This window comes from Alligator sinensis, unplaced genomic scaffold (genome assembly GCF_000455745.1).
Source record: "Alligator sinensis unplaced genomic scaffold, ASM45574v1 scaffold297_1, whole genome shotgun sequence".
Classification (NCBI taxonomy): domain Eukaryota; kingdom Metazoa; phylum Chordata; order Crocodylia; family Alligatoridae; genus Alligator; species Alligator sinensis.
This window is the reverse complement of record NW_005841848.1, coordinates 5722692-5738823: the sequence shown is the minus strand read 5'-3', so window position 1 is coordinate 5738823 and position 16132 is coordinate 5722692. Positions and strand designations below refer to the sequence as shown.

Below are 16132 nucleotides of genomic sequence, written 5' to 3'. Positions count from 1 at the left end.
AGCAGGAATTGGCAACAGAGAAGATGTTAGATTACCTGCTGCCTCTCCATGTACTTTAAGTACCAGCCACCACTGTGTATTGGCATACAGTGTTTAGTAAATACAATCCAGTCCCAACAGTTTTCCACATCCTGTGCTCATTAGGCCAAATCCTGGCCTACTTGCACAGCTCTAGCTGTAATGACAACAGCAGTGGTGAATGATTAATGGGCCTGACAGCCCATCTCCTTGTTCTTCTGTACACTTCTCCAGAGTTCCATTCCAGGAGCCTACAATTTACGTTCCTGTGCATGAGTGTGTGGGGGCATGCATGGGTCTGAAAGAGACAGTGAGAGAGTATGTGCATGCATACATGTGCGTATATAAAAATAAAATAATCCAAGAATTATCAGACTTTCTTTCAAACGAAAATTTAGGGGTTAGCATTCTGCCCTTCAATTCGGTGCGATTATGTGCTTAGAAGACTGAAAAAAAATCATATTAATGTGAAAACAATATATGCAAGGAAAGGGCATTTCATATGAAGATGAACACTCAGTACAGTGCTTTCTTTAATTTAGAAGTATGTGTGCTTAACTCACCCCATGCTATAAATAACTGAACCAATAAATTAATCCTTTGTGCAGTATCACAAGTATTTTTCTAAATTATGTCAGGGGTTCCCTTCTCCACTTAATTTGGGTTGTTACTTCTTTAAAAGTTGAGACATTTTATGCATGATTTCCCTTTGGTGAGACCCTGCTGAATATTTAAGCAGTAAATTATGACAGATTATGCAGCAGCATGAATAATGCAGAACTCAAATGTTAATTGAGGCACACAGCAAAGCAGTCATGGCCTGAACTTGTGACCCTTATTCTGCAAGTAATCCTAATTGACCTCAATGGGACTATGCATGGGAGTCAGTATTACTAAAGTGAGTAAACATGGAAAGACTAGGCCCTTATCACTCCAGGACCATACCTATGATCATATTATCAGTTTCTTTTTAAAAATTGCATTAATGAAAACATAATAAAAGCATCAAAAACACTTTAATAGGACTTGACATCGATTTCTTTTAAAAGGATGTTCTTAGACCAGGTAACATAGTCTAAAGGAAAATTTAACATTACTCTTTTTAATTACTTTAAGGGCCCACTAATTTTACTAATGTTCCTCCTAGTAGATGATAGTGCCTTTCAACTTCCCACCCTCTTCCCTTTTCTCAGTGTTTAAGCCTCTTTCTTTGCCTATCACATGGATGAAAGGTCCTGTCTGCAACATTGCTCCTGCCCTTCTCTGACAGTATTATAAGGAAACAACACTGGAAGCATTAAGTATCTCCCAGTTGTGTTTTCCAGTAGAAAATTAAAGAAATGCAAAAAGATTACTGGGACGCAGGGGTTGCATTGTGGGATACAGGGTGACAGCTATGCTTTGATAGTCAAATATGGCTGGTTTTCTTTGAAATGATGCTGTGGGTTTAACTTACCCAGCACTGCCCTGCAGCCCAGCCAGCTGCTTCAGTTTTATTTTACAATTATATCATTAAAAATTCAGCTGGAAACAGGCAGAGCCCAGCTGAATAATTTCAATACTAACTGAACACGAGGGCATGTTGCACTTGTGAAACTCACAGAAGAGCTTCTGGTATTCCAAGAGAACGTGAAGATGGAATGTGAAGAAACCTCAGGATTCACAGCACATTCTATCATTCCCCTCCCTCCATCTTGCTTTCACTCAGATGCCATGGCATTTGCCTTTGCTTTGTGCCTAAGCAATCCAGTTAAACAACTATAGCTGCTAATGTGGATGCAGTCACAGAAACCTACTTATCTCACTTCTAAGGTTCTTTGGGTAAATCCGAATCTTTTATTAGACCAACTAAAATCGCTGGAAAAAATCTTCTTTGCAAACTTTCAGGTACAAACACCCTTCATCAGGCTGAGATCTGAAGATTTGATTCTGATTCAGAGAATCAGCAATGTGGCCATAGACACAGCTTTATATGTTTTTTCTACATACCTCAAGGTACCAGGCACAGCTTGTGAAAGCTGAGATGGTGGGGCGGATGGAGCATCCCATGGGAGGTGGCGGGGTCCGATCCATTGGGGTCTGCCATGGAGTATGCAAGGGACCCCCCTGCCTGGCAACTGGTGCCTCTTGGGGCACCCGGGGTCATTCACCAAGCTGGGAGGGCACGGGGGAGTCCCCCTCTGCGCGCTTCGGCAGCTGACCCAGAAGTGGACTGAAAGTACTTCTGGTTCACGTCTGGGTCTACAACTCAGTGCACGGGGGACCCGCGGGATGCTCCATCCACCCCACCATCTCAGCGTTCACGAGTCGCACCTGATACCTCAAGGTATGTAGAAAAAACATATAAAGCTGTGTCTATGCCCAAATTGTCAAATCTCTCCGATTCAATTTGGAGAGATTAACAGGTCTCCCGCTTCGATCTGGATTCAGAGATTCAGCCGTTGAATCAGGTTGAATCTCCTTTGAATTGAATCAGCAACTGAGACTTTGCACGGCCCTACTCCCCAGCCCTGCCACACTGAGAGCCATTCTCAGTGCCATATCTGCACCCCCATATCACACAGGGTACCCCTGAGCCCTCAGCCCTGCCCCCAAGTGTGGAGGCAGAAAGCACAAGCCAGAGGAAGAGAAGTCAGACACTCCAGCAGCAGCAGCACGAGAGCAATGAAAGAAGTGGTGACTGGACCTGGAGCCTTGGGGTCCCAGGCCATTAGCAGGACAGCCCCGATCTGGCTGCTTTGGATTAATATAAAAATAATTGGCAGCACAGTGCAGGCTGTGTTATTCAATTGATTTCTTTTCAAGTAAGGATGAGCTATACATAGAAATTATTTTGTGTCTGTCATATGGTGCTGCGAGTCGAAAGACCATAACAAAAAAAGGTCTGGCACATCAATTCATAGCTGTTTTACTAGCTCACAGACACAGAATCAGTTGTTCCATTGCTTAAGGGGTTCCTTTCCTCTGACACCTGCTTGGCATGGGCTGTTTTCCAGACAGTTGCTGACTCATACAGACAGAACTGCTACAGCATGTGAATTTTGCGGCTTGGAATATGAACTTATTGCAAATTCCTAACCCCTGAAGTGGTGTTTAGTCAAACTATAGAAGTATATAGTTAATCAATGGGATTGCAACTGAGCGGTCCTAGCAAAAAGCATTGCAGTGGCAATATAATGATCAGCAACTCTATCTCTGATACCACCCCTCTGAAAGTGGCACAGACTTATTGCTCTGACGCCACCTCCACAATGTAACACTAACAGGCAATAGAACAGGACATGCAGCTGCACATTAAAAAGCTTTGTCACCAAGGGGTTATACTTGAGGTTTTGTTGGGTTTTTTTAAATTGCTGCTTTTTCATGCACAAGCCCGCATTTATTTCATTTTCTGAGGGGTTTTTCCTCAATGATAGGCAAAACATCCTTAAATAGGCAGTAATTATTTATACATATTTCATATCCCCTATGGGTCCATATCCTTTATCTCCTCTTATTCATTTTCCCATAAGATGATTAAGAATCTTACTTGCTATGGTAACACCATTGGCTAGCCAGTTAATATTAGGTTTTGGGTTGCCATTAGCTCTGCAGATCAGGGTTCCATCCTCTCCAGGAGACAATACAAGGTTTCTAGGTGCTGTTATCCAGTATGGAGCAGCTGTGATTAGAAAAAAACACATTAATGGTCAATGTTACAAGAGTCTATTAAAAAAATCAAAATCATACAGCACAACAGATTTAACTGCCAAATAAATCAATGATGCGAATATATTTGCTGATTTTTATGTTTGCAAACATGTATAATATACTGGTAAAATTATGTTTTGATTACACAAGCCATAGGCAATAAATTATTAGGTTTTTAGACAGACAACACATCATGCACCTTGTAGCTGTTTGCTTCAAATTTTTTTAATAAATAAGATAATTTTTTTACTCAATTTAAGGAAGATCAATAACATATATATTGGCTGCTTTGACTCTCATAGGTTCTTTCTTTTTCAAGACAGCAACATTCATTAAATTTATCTGTAAAAATGCTGGAACAGTAGTCTTTCTAATAAATATTCAGGGGGCCCCCTCTCTTCAAACATTTGAGGAATGGCAAAGGAGACAGTGCTTACAGGTGAGACAAAAGAGCTAGCACTTAAGAGGGGAAGAAGAATAAACAGAAGCTGTGTGAAGTCCTTGACTTGCTGAAGTCAGTGGAAAGGCTTCCAGTGACTTTGGAGGCATGGAGATTTTATTTTTGGTGACAGATGCAGACAAAGCAAAAATGGAGATTTTTTAAAATGAAGTTTATATAGAAACTCACAGGCACTTTTGAAATATCAACCTGTTTTAAATGTCTTTATAACTAGTACTATATTTATGTGAATTCAAGATGAGATTTCCCATCCCCCCAGTCAACATGAGGAAAAGAGCCCCTCGTCTTACAAGGTACTGGGAGGGGCATAGAGAACAGCTGTTGCAGCTCTGACTCTGGCCCTAAGCCCAGGTCAGGGCTGGAGCTGAAGCTGCAGCAGCTTCCTCCCTCCCCATTTTTCTGCCCCCTGCCACTTCTGCCCCCCCCCAGTCCCCGCACCTGCCTCCCTCATCCTCTGTCCCCTGGTGCCTGCCCCTGCCCCCCTGAGCCTCATCTACTCCTTTCCCTGTCTCTTATCCCCACCCTACCATCTACCCCCTTGCCACTGCTTTTCTTCTGTATCAGTGGGGGGATGAATTTAAAGGCAACCCTTCAATAATTGGATTCTACACATGGAAAATTTTAACAAATTGATACATTTGCCATGTCTAGAATCCAATTACTGGGGGGTTGTCTTAAATTCAATGTTGTTTTGGATTCAGGTAAATACCATAGCATAGTGTCTGTGAACTGAGAACTAGTACAATGAACAAGGTAGAACCAAAAGCAGAGGAAGTGAAGAAAGAGAAAAAGAATAGATACAAAGAGTAGAAAAATGGGAAAGTAAAGGCATAAGGGGAATGTTATGAGAGGATGAAGAGAGACAGAGGGAAAGAAGATACAAAGAAAAAGGAAAAGGAATCTAGCCTAACTATATTTAGTTGAGGTTATTAATGGATTTTTGTCTCTTTAGTATCATCTCAGTATACCACCTTGCTTGGCAAATGTAGAGGTAAATAAATAAAAACATGTGCTAAAATGAGATTATCACAGCAAGCAGAGATACAATATCTAGTAGCAAACCTCAGATGATTCAATGATCATTTTGCTCAATTATAGTTACTGCTCTCACTCATCCTTTTAGATATGATTTGCTCTAACATGTTCCCCATATAAAATAAATTACCGTATAAACTTGAATTTGGATGCTGACATTATTTTAATATTACCTTTGACAGTTACTGTAATGGTATGGTGAACAGATCCTAACACATTTCTTGCTACACATTTATAGTTCCCAGCATCAGCTTCAGAAACATCTATGATTTTAAGAGTTTTCTTAAAATTTTCAAAAAATGTCCTATTGGCAGGCAATTCACCACCTTCTTTAATCCAGCGAATAACTGGTGTGGGTCTGGAGAAACAAAAACACAGATGAGATCAAATGGCTGGGAATAGAGAGATGCCAAGAGTTCAGCCCACTGGTTTCTCATGTATAAAATTTAAAAATAATTATTTAAAGATAATTATTTGGCCTGGACTTGTAGGCATGACCAGGAAAGCGGGTCCATAATACAACCAACCCCTGTCCCTTGAAAGGTGCATGGTGCAGGCCATGCACATGCAAGCTACATACTGGGCATCTTGCAAAGGACAGAGGACAGCCCAGTCCTGACTCAGGGGTTGCCCCCAGGTTCAGCACAGGGCTGACTGGGCAGAGGGAATCCTTCCAGCATGGGAAACATCCAACCCTTCCCCCAGTGAAGACATGCTGTACAACCCAGCTGTATTCATGCACTTTGAATATGCTGGGGTAGGGAGAGCAAAATGTGGAAGCAGCTCCCCATCTCAGGCTCCCCAGCCTGTTCAAAGTGCACAGGGAGTCCTAGCTTGGGCGTCCACCCCAGCAAGTTCATCATACACATTCAAATTAAAGCATGATGCAACCCAACCACAAAGATGTCCCACATTAAATATCTGCATATCTGGTTTGCCAGTTTATTGCACCATAATTGTTTTGTACTTATGACATGTTGCAGTTTATGGCACAGTGTATTTACTGTGCCATAAATTTAACATCTGTCAGGGACCTGAGGGTTTAGGGATCATAGATGTGAGGGAACAAGAACACTGTCTTGAATCAGGCATGCTGTTGAAAACAAATTCTCCCATATATCTCTGCAGACCATTTCAAAATGCAGCATTGGTGGTATTCCACTCTAAGGCCACACTTGTTCAGAAACCAAATTGATTAAATTTGGACTGTATTAAGTGCACAGAGTGAAGGTCAGCGTAATATGAGCTGTTCCATTTATGTTTTTAAGTCTCAGGTAGTCTAAATGTGTGAAGTGTTGTAAACAAACCTCCTGCTTTTAATTTTTTCATCTGTTTCTGCAAACATAACTCATCCAGCACTATAACATCTAGGATTATGCTACCTTCTGGGCACTGACATTCTCTCTGAAATGTTTATTTCTCTTTGTATTTAGAAGAAAACTTTGGGGGTGGAAAAACGACTCACACTCCTCCGGCAATGCACTCCAGCAGAAGTGTGTTTCCTCTCAGTTCCACTTTGGTACTTGTGCTACCTACTGGCATCAAAAGATTTGGCCGTCTCTCTGTAACTGACCTTGCTGAAATTAAAAAATTGAAATTAAAATAATGAGAACAAATAAGAAAAAAATAATGTGAAACGTTTTGTGATAAAATCTAATATATTCTAAAGTATCAGAATGCTGACAGTAAATAAATCTGTAGTTGGGCATGAAGACTATTAGTAATATGTACACTAAGTGGACATGATTTCACACATATGGACATTATAGAATTTAGCCTAAGCGTTTTGCTGTGCATGTTAATTTGCTTTAAAATATTTGCATTTAAGAATCTGCACAGCTTCCACCAGTTAGGATAAGCATACTAGAATCCTACCTGGATATGGGAAATGCTGTCTTTTTCTATGCATGAACACAGCAGCATTATTGCGACCAAACTGTTTTATCTAGTACTAACAAAGGGCTTGAATTGCCATTCTGAAGGTTACACACCTACTCTCTAACCCTGCATAAACCCCCGCTCATTTCAAAGGGATTTCTCATAGGTGCCAGGTCCACCTATGTGGATCATATTGCAAGAATTGGGCTAGGGCTTAACATCTCAACATCAGACATTCTTTACTTCCAGCAAAACTATGCTAAAACCCTCAAAAGAAAACTGGTCCAATGTAAACCGGTTCTATTCAAGAACATAGGAACAATAAAACACATTAATGTGCAATATATTTCAGTCAATATTTTCTAGGCCATCCTAGGGGGGGAGGACTTCTTATGAAACTTATCCATGTCTTGTCCCCTTAAAACATATTTTAATTTTAATTTGAGTTTTTCCAAAAAGTGGATCTTTATTGTTTTCTTAACAATAAAAATAATTAAACAGGAAGGGCAACACCTAAGCACAAATCCAAGCCCAGTATTTTACACTGGTCATTATATTTAATTTTTTTTTTAATCTTTGGATTTGCTTGATTTAATTCTAAGTGTATTACAGTACTTCATATCTTCTTTTTTAAAGGTTCATATTACAGAAATCAGACCTTTCTAGAAATAAAAGTTATAAAACTATCCGAGCACTCTTAATCACAGGAGTGATTACTACAAGATGCAATGTTTTGAATCTTTCCATCTGAAGTTTTGGGGGGTTTTTTTAATATGGGTAGGAACATAAGGATGCTCATCCATTGTGTCCTAGGGCACAGGATTTAATGCTAGATTAAGGATGAAGAATATGTTCCTAAAGTATCTCAAATGCTCATATACAAAAGCTTTTCTTTAAATGGAATGGAAAAGGGACAAAGAGGAACAGGGTCAATGGCTACAGGGCAATGAACAATTTGCTCAGTTCATGCACTTAAAAAAAAACATGTATTCATAACTCAAAACTATGAGAATCCTGAAAAACTGACTTCTTGAGTCATGCACCAAATGAATTGACTTTTTCCTCACTCCACTCAATGTGTCATTCGGTTTGCAGATATTTATTCCACCAGCATGGAAATTTCATGTTGTTTGTTCTCTAACTAATTTTAATTCTATATAGAGAATTAAGAAGTTGCCACACCTGTTACATTCTGAGTTTCAATAATTGAGATCAAATGTCTACAGAATCTCAGTTATGAAAAATGTCTTAAGGAAAAAAGAATGACCTATTTCCTCACCATCATATAGGATGTAAAATTATTTTGTTAGATCCTCAGCTGATGTAAAATCAGTACTGATCTGAATTTACCTGAGCTTAGCAGATTTCTACCAGCTGAGGACCTAGCCCACAATGCAGAAAAGCAGACTGGGTTAAAATTAAATCAAACAAACATATGAGCAAAAAAATATATATTTTTCATGTGAAGTTAATTTTACACCTGGTATAAAAAGCTCGTATTTTAAATTGTTCTAGTTTTACATTTATGAAAAAGATTAAAAATGAATGGAATTTCAAGAAGTTATGAAATATTAAGTGAATCTGTTAAATGTTTAAAACTACCATCGTTACTTATGACACAGCCTGTGATATTGCCTAATCCCAGCGATATTGTACATTTCTATGCATCAGTTAAATAGGAGGAGAAAGATTTTAAAAGCATAATACAGAAAGTATTAGGAAAACAACATGCAAAATCTGCTCCAGTGTGAAAAGCTTCATTTGCTGTAAAATTGATATTTTGGTAAGCATACTATATTGACAGTACATCAAAATTAATTTGACATATTTTGAAGACTCACACTGTGCAGACTCTTTATAAAGTATATATTATCACTGGTACTATTAGATGCCCATATTAGAAATTGGAAAGGGGAAGTAAAAGGTTAAATAATCATGGAGGTGAAGTTAGTTAACTAAATTCTACTATGAAAGGAGGAGTATCAGTGGGGATCACTTGTAACTCACCACCATAAAAATCACTGTCACTCAAATTAGCAGCTATAGTTTCATTCATTGAATCCACTGAAATAAACAGAATATCGTGAAGGATGCACATAAGTGGGGTAAACCAGGGTACTGGGCATCAAAGGAGAATCTATATGGTCAAAGTCATTTAATACCACTAACAGAGGGCAATATATTATTGCAAAGATCTGTTGATTGATTCATCTGGATTGTCACAACTATTATAACCCGGAGTATCTACAGAGGAATGTCAATCAGAATTATTTATTACATTAGATTTTTAAATAAGTAAAATGTTATAAAATAGATATATTTTTGAAAAAAAGATATTTTATCAAATATATATATAAATGGAAGATTAATAACCTTAGAGACTTAATTTCTTACTCATTGTAGTTGAGATACAAAAGTCTCTCATATAAAGCTTTTTAACTGTAAGCCAGCAAGCAATCCCCCCACAGATGATTGTACATTTACATTAAAATTAAAAAATGAAATACCTACTTGAAAAAACCTTCACAGAAATGGGTTGCTTCTGCTGTATGGTCTGAGTATGATTAAATCTTGCATAGCAAATATAGTCCTCACGGGTGTCTTCTGGTCGTACATTAGAAAAATAAAGGTCCCCATTTAGACCTTGGGAAACTCTTTCACTTTGAGGCAACCTTTGGAATGCTAAATAAAACAAAATGCACACATTTTTTTCATTATAACGTGTGCACACACAAAAAATACCAACATAATGTCTGCAGGCTCCACACTCAACTGCCTTTGTGCCTTTTGGGCTAGATACAGAAGTTAAACATAAACTGGTGTAAGTAAACAAAAACTGATATAAACCTGTAACAGAACATAAGTTCAGTGCACATAAACCAGTTTCAAAATGGCTGAAACTGGTTTACGATAAACCTGGTTGAATGTGGTATCAGGCTTAACTGATATGGGTCAAATGCTAGGGTTACCATAATTCCGGTTCCAAAAAAGAGGACACCTGCCGTGCGGGAGGAGAGGGGATATATAACTGGGGGGGGAGGGGCGCAGGGGACTGCCCTTGCCCCTGCCCCCACCGAAAAACCCCCAGCCCCCCCCAGCCCTGCTGATGCCCCTCACTCCCGACCCCCAGCCCTCTACTCCCCCCAGCCCTACCCCTGTGAGCACAGGCACCAGCCCCAGTGCCGCTGGGGCAGCCACGCAGCTCCCTTCCTCCTCTCCCTTCCCCCACTGGAAGGGCACGCATCCAGGGCATGCATCTCCCCCAACCTGCTGCAAACCCAAACCCATGCCCCCCCCACACTACACACACACACACACACACACACACACACACACACACACACACACACACCCCTCGCCTCCCACTGACTTACCTGCATCCAGTTGCTGGGCTGCTCCCACCCCCTGCCTGGCTACATGCTGGCCACATGTATGTATGCCCTGCCTCCAGTCACTCTGCCCCCAGCCCCAAGCAGCATCTTGCTGGGGAAGCTGAGAGCAGAGTAAAATCCTGGACATTTGATTGCATTTTAGAAAAACACCCAGACTGAGACTGGGGGATCTGAAAAGAGGATATGTCCAGGAAAACCCAGATGCATGGTAACCCTAGTCAAACCGGTTTATGAAACTTCTGTCCCAGACCTCTTCCTGATTCATGTTAAATCATGGTCCCACAGCATCCCAGCATGTTTCCAACCCTGGGCTGGGCTGTGCCCTCTGCTCCAGCAGAGGAGGTTTGGGGTAAGGGAGAGGGAGGCAGGGACTGCCTCTCCAAGACAAACCCTGGCTGGGTCTAGGGCCAGGAAGGAGGGTTAAATACCCTTTCCCATGCTCAAACTCAGTGCTGACTATGACTGTGAACTAGAAATCCCAGAGGAACCTGGAAGCAGGAAGAAGAAGTGATGAGCAACCCTGCAGAGTCCTGCTACTGTGATTCTGTGATACTGAAGATTCCAGAGACGTTGCAGGCAGCAAGAAGAGGAAGTGAACACACAGTCCATGCTGGATATGTGCCAGAAAGCCATGTTCTAATGCTCCCCGGCTTCTGGCCTGAGCGGGCACATGGCTGCATTTCCTGAATCAAAAATAAATATCTGTCCATTTTTTTCTCAGTTTAATCTCTGCAGTTTAGACTAACCTGCAAAGACTGAATTGATTCAGCCTTGGGATTTCTGACCGTCTGTACTTGGCCCTGTAGTGGTTCATCACTTAATAAATTCTACATAAATCTTTTAAAGTATTTTCTGTAACTTCCTCACCTCTTCCTGAATAACATCTTAGAAAATATAAATCCATACGGCATTCGTTGATATTCCCAATGTACCTTGCCTGCACTGCTCTTGAGTAGCTTTTCTGCTAGCCTAGTCTTTTCAGCTCTGTGGAATCAAGGAAGCCTTGCTCAAGAAAAGTTTGGATTTTTACTTCGATAAGAAAACATACAAGCTGCTGTTAACTCTTGATAAGTAATTATAATGTATCTAGAACATTAATAAAACATTAAGAAAATTCTTCTCGATATCAGGTTGTTATAAACTTACAATTATCCATCCAAAATATTATAGGGGGTGGTAATCCAATTGGAGGTCTGCAGTGAAGTACTAAAGAATCACCTTCTTGAACTTGTTTTGGTTCTGGTTTTTCTTTAGTCCACAATGGGGATCCTGTAGAAAATAATTGTAATACTTATATAAATCATGGATTGAGAAAAAATTCCAGAAGATAAGGCAGAGCTATGTGCAAGACACATTAAAAGGAAAAGTCTTAGGAAATGTACACAGATTTTAATTTCCACTTTGGAGCAGTTGTGTTCTCTTTGGAAAAAAGAAAAGTTTAATTATATTTGCATTGATAGTTTTGGAGAATTATTGCTTTAATCAACTTAATCAACAAAAAAAGAATGACTTTGGATAATCACTAAAATTTCTATCTAAGTATCTTAGAAGTTTGATTCTGAGTAATGTGAAAAGTAATACATACAATTAGAAAAAATGAAGTAAAAAAACCCAAAGTTAGAGATTACTGAAAAGTTACTACATGGGAGAAATCAGTGCAAATTTAAGAAATATATTTGGTCTCAAGAGCTGAGAGGGTTAAACTTGATACTATAAAATATTTTAGAAATATTTGCTCGTGGTTGTTGCAGCTGAATGGATAAAGCAATCAACCAAAAATACATTGGTATGGTATGTCATATGATAGATGATACAACGTGACCTTACAGTATAAAGGTATATCATATCACAAAAAAATTGCCTCAGTTTACTCCATGTTAGGGCTATTTTAAAAAAAGAGTATGGTATATTTGTTTCACAAAAAAAGATCTAATACAAAGTTCATACCATGGCAATTTAGGATCGAAAATATATTTTTCTAATTTCGGTGTTTTGTACATTACACAACTTTAAACATGATGTGTTAACCAAGCATACTGAACACCAGGAAAATAGTTTGGCTAAGTATTTACTAGGGAATTTTGGAGAATATTGATAATTTTTCATGTACTACAATACGAACATCAGGAACATCAGGAAAAATGCAATACCTTCTAACAAGAGTGTTTTGATGATTAAAAAGATATCATTTTGTTTTTTGTAACCAAAATGTTTGGTTAAAAATGAAAAAAGAAAATGATTCAAGTGAGGAACTTACAGCAAAGCAAATAAGTATAAATGCTTCATGATTAACCACAGAGTTCCACTTACTGGATGGTCGTATAACAATATTATTTGAAATTGCTGCTCCATGTTCATTCCTTGCTGTACATTGATACACGCCTTCATATGCTTCTGCCTTTCCACCATTCATTATGTTTATTACAAGGGTTCCTGAGTTTGGTTTCATTGTTACCCGTGCATCTTTATCTATATCAAAATGAGTTCCATTACGTGTCCATGAGAAGCTACAGTCATAACAAGAAGAAAATGCTTATTAAAAATCTGGGAAAAAGAAGAAAAATCATTTTAGAAAATTCTTCTCGAGTAAAATGTAGAATTTGTCCATAGCATAAAATATAGTTTAAGAAAAATACCACTGGATTATTCAAGTATCAAGTGAAATGCTCTCTACAACACCATTAAAATACAGTATCTATCACACATTCTGACCATGCTTTAAGATAAAAGTGTTGGCTAAACTTGCTAATAGGTGTTATTTTTAAGGTCTGTATTTGTACTATAAAATTACATTTAGAGATTTATAAGCTATCCACATAGGAAAAAACTGCTCTAATTTTCCACTAAAGATGATACAGTGAGGTCTGCTGGAACTGATACTGTTAAAGCTGCATTAGCATTTCCATTATAACTCCATCAATGAAAGGGTTTATAAGATGACTGTAAAATTTGCTTTGGGCTGAAAACTGTCATATAAGGTCTCAGCAGGAGACTCTGTCTTTAATTGGCCTGTGCCTTTTTTAAGTTACTGAAGTTAATAAAAAGGCCATGTTGTAGGTCTGATTGCTTTTTACTACTTCAATGCAAATAATTGTGATTCTTTAAATGAAATTTTGCACTCTGCTAGTCCATAACTAATCTACTAGGCTTATTTTGGTATTACACAAAGCAGTGGCTGTTTTAGAAAGTGGCTTCTGAAAAATTAGGATTCATGAAGACATCTTAAAAAAAACAGAAATAAAAAACAAACCAGAAAAACCCAGAGCTGGTTCATAGTATGCAAACCTTACTGCTGCAAACATACATTCTAAAGTGTAGTTTGTGAATTGCTAAAATACATTAATGCAATGATCAGGTTGTGATTATGAACCCTCTGTCAGACAAATATAATAGTGTAAGGAACTTTATTCCCCATGACAAAAATTGTGCATTCTGCCATTGTTTTGTATTGCCAGACATGCATGGCAGGATGCATGATTTTGGGGGAATGAGGCATGAAATTTTTCAGATCCCACACGTGCAACTGCTGGGGCCAAACCATCTGAACTAGGACCAAGAGATCAGGCAGGGGCAGTCATGTCCTGGACCCCGGTGCTGCCCCAGGTCTCAGGTTGAGACTAAGGTCTGCTCCCAGCCCAGTCCTGGCAACTGGACAAAGAGCAGCTGTATCCCATACTGGGGCTGCCCCAGCCTCAGTTCTGATAATCAGCTGATTGCCCAGATCTGGCAGAGCCAGCCCTAGTGCTGGGACACCTGCCATTCAATTTAAGGAGCATTACAAACCAGTGACCTTCCTAGTTTAACTTAAAACAGAGTCCCCTAGCATCCCAGATGCTTTGAAGCCCTGGGCGGTGTTCTCTGCTCCAGAAAGCTGAGCTGGCCCCTCCCCTCTGTTCAGTATCTGCCTGACTTCCCCTGCCCCAGTGCCCCACCACTACCTGCTCAATCAGGGATTCCCCTCTCCCTTCTCCCAAAGCACAGACAGTAGCCAGCATGTGGTATGCTAGCTAATGCTAAGAGGTCTCTGTGTAAGGCAGATGGAACAGCGTCTACTTAGGGCTTTTTGGAGCTAAGTAACACGTCAGCTGGTCCCTCTGTTCCTTCCTGGGACAAAGTTGTTTAAGAAAAGCTTGAACTAATGAGAGGCTTTTGTTTTCTGGATGGGGTGCTAAATACTGTTATCAACTCCCTGCTGGACTGGTCAGAAGCAGCAAGGGGGAGGGAGGGACATGTCTCCTTAATCAAAGCGTCCTGCTGGGGCCTGACCACACCCCCCCCCCCCTCTGCTCAGCACTATCAAAGGGAAGGGAGGGCTGCTCTAGCACTCCCCAGCTTCTAGCCTGAGCCACTGCAGGCATCTGCCTGTATTTCTTCAGTCCAAAGAGGATGTCTGTGCAGTTACAAACCAGTTCAACCTAGCCAGATTAGACTAACCTGCAAAGATTGAATCAATTCAGGCTCAGGCTTTTTGAACATCTGTTCCTAGTCAGGTTTGTCATTTTGAGCCATTAATTGGCTAAACATGTGGCATGCTGTGACTTATCACACTTAAATGCAACAGCCTCGAGATGCTGAGCACTCACATCTCCTGATGCTGATTTTCAATGTTTCTCAGGCTCAGATCCTTAAACCTAGCGTTCAAATATCTTTTTTGGTACTATTAGATGACTATATAGAAATCTAAATATACACATTACAGATGAACTTTACAGCACTTAATTTCAAATCTTTATGTGCTTCTGCAGAGATTAGACTCAGGACTACCAGATTTAAATGAGTGCACCTCTTGTTCACTTAATGGATCTATCAAGCATTTTGGTGATGAAGTATCTTTGGAAATAAGTTCAGATTGTGTTTATTTTTAGAAAATGCACTAGAAAAGTTACAGGTGTGTAGGTTGTAGCTGTATTGGTCTAAGGACATAGGCAGACGAGGGTCTTTGGGTGAATCTTATATCTTTTATTAGACCAACTTAAATAGTTGGAAAACAATTATTAAGCAAGCTTTCGGGTTCAGAAACCCCTCGTCAGGCTAAGGAAGTTTCAGCAGATGGTGTGTGCTCTTCTTGGATGGAATGAAAAGTGAAGAAGCCAAAGGCTGGTCTGGTATGCATACAAGACAGGTAGTCAGTGAAAATGTAGATTGAGGAGTCAATGGGTGAGAGACAGGCTGGGGGGCGGGGAGGGGTGGAAGAGAGAGAAGGGGGATGAATAGTGGAGAGATACCTGGGGAATCAGATGTCAGGCAGGTTGAGGGTGTTTGCTGGTTCTGTGCAGATATGCATGTTGGTCTGTGGGTTTCTTGTATAACGTGGTCTGTATTTTATCATTCTGGATACTGATCATCATGTCTAAAAAGGAGATGTTGGTGCTGGAGTATTCTAGAGAAAGTTGGATGGAGGGATGGTGACTGTTGAATTTCTGATGGAAGTCAATCAGAGATTGTAGGTTTTCAGTCCAAATGATGAAGATGTCAGCGATATATCTTAAGTATAACAAGGGTTTGATGGCGCAGTTCTTGAGGAAGTCTTCTTCCAGGTGGCTCATAAAAAGGTTGGCATACTGTGGGGCCATTTTGGTGCCCACAGCTGTTCCCATCATCTGGAGGAAGTGTTGATTATTAAAAGTGAAATTGTTGTGTGTGAGGATGAAGTGTATAA

The 16132-nt window shown here is 39.8% G+C and overlaps 1 protein-coding gene across 3 annotated transcripts in view; it reads right to left on the bottom strand.

Annotated features, from left to right (window-relative positions):
- NRCAM (neuronal cell adhesion molecule) overlaps positions 1-16132 on the bottom strand; it is a 153750-nt gene that overhangs the window by 77890 nt on the left and 59728 nt on the right. For all 3 annotated transcript variants that reach the window (XM_025208975.1, XM_025208982.1, XM_025208970.1), the window contains 7 exons: positions 12784-12980; positions 11620-11742; positions 9593-9763; positions 9089-9145; positions 6669-6780; positions 5377-5561; positions 3548-3679 (listed from right to left, as the gene is read on the bottom strand). In XM_025208975.1, the coding sequence (XP_025064760.1) occupies positions 3548-3679; positions 5377-5561; positions 6669-6780; positions 9089-9145; positions 9593-9763; positions 11620-11742; positions 12784-12980 (977 nt within the window). The remainder of the gene's footprint in view (positions 1-3547; positions 3680-5376; positions 5562-6668; positions 6781-9088; positions 9146-9592; positions 9764-11619; positions 11743-12783; positions 12981-16132) is intronic.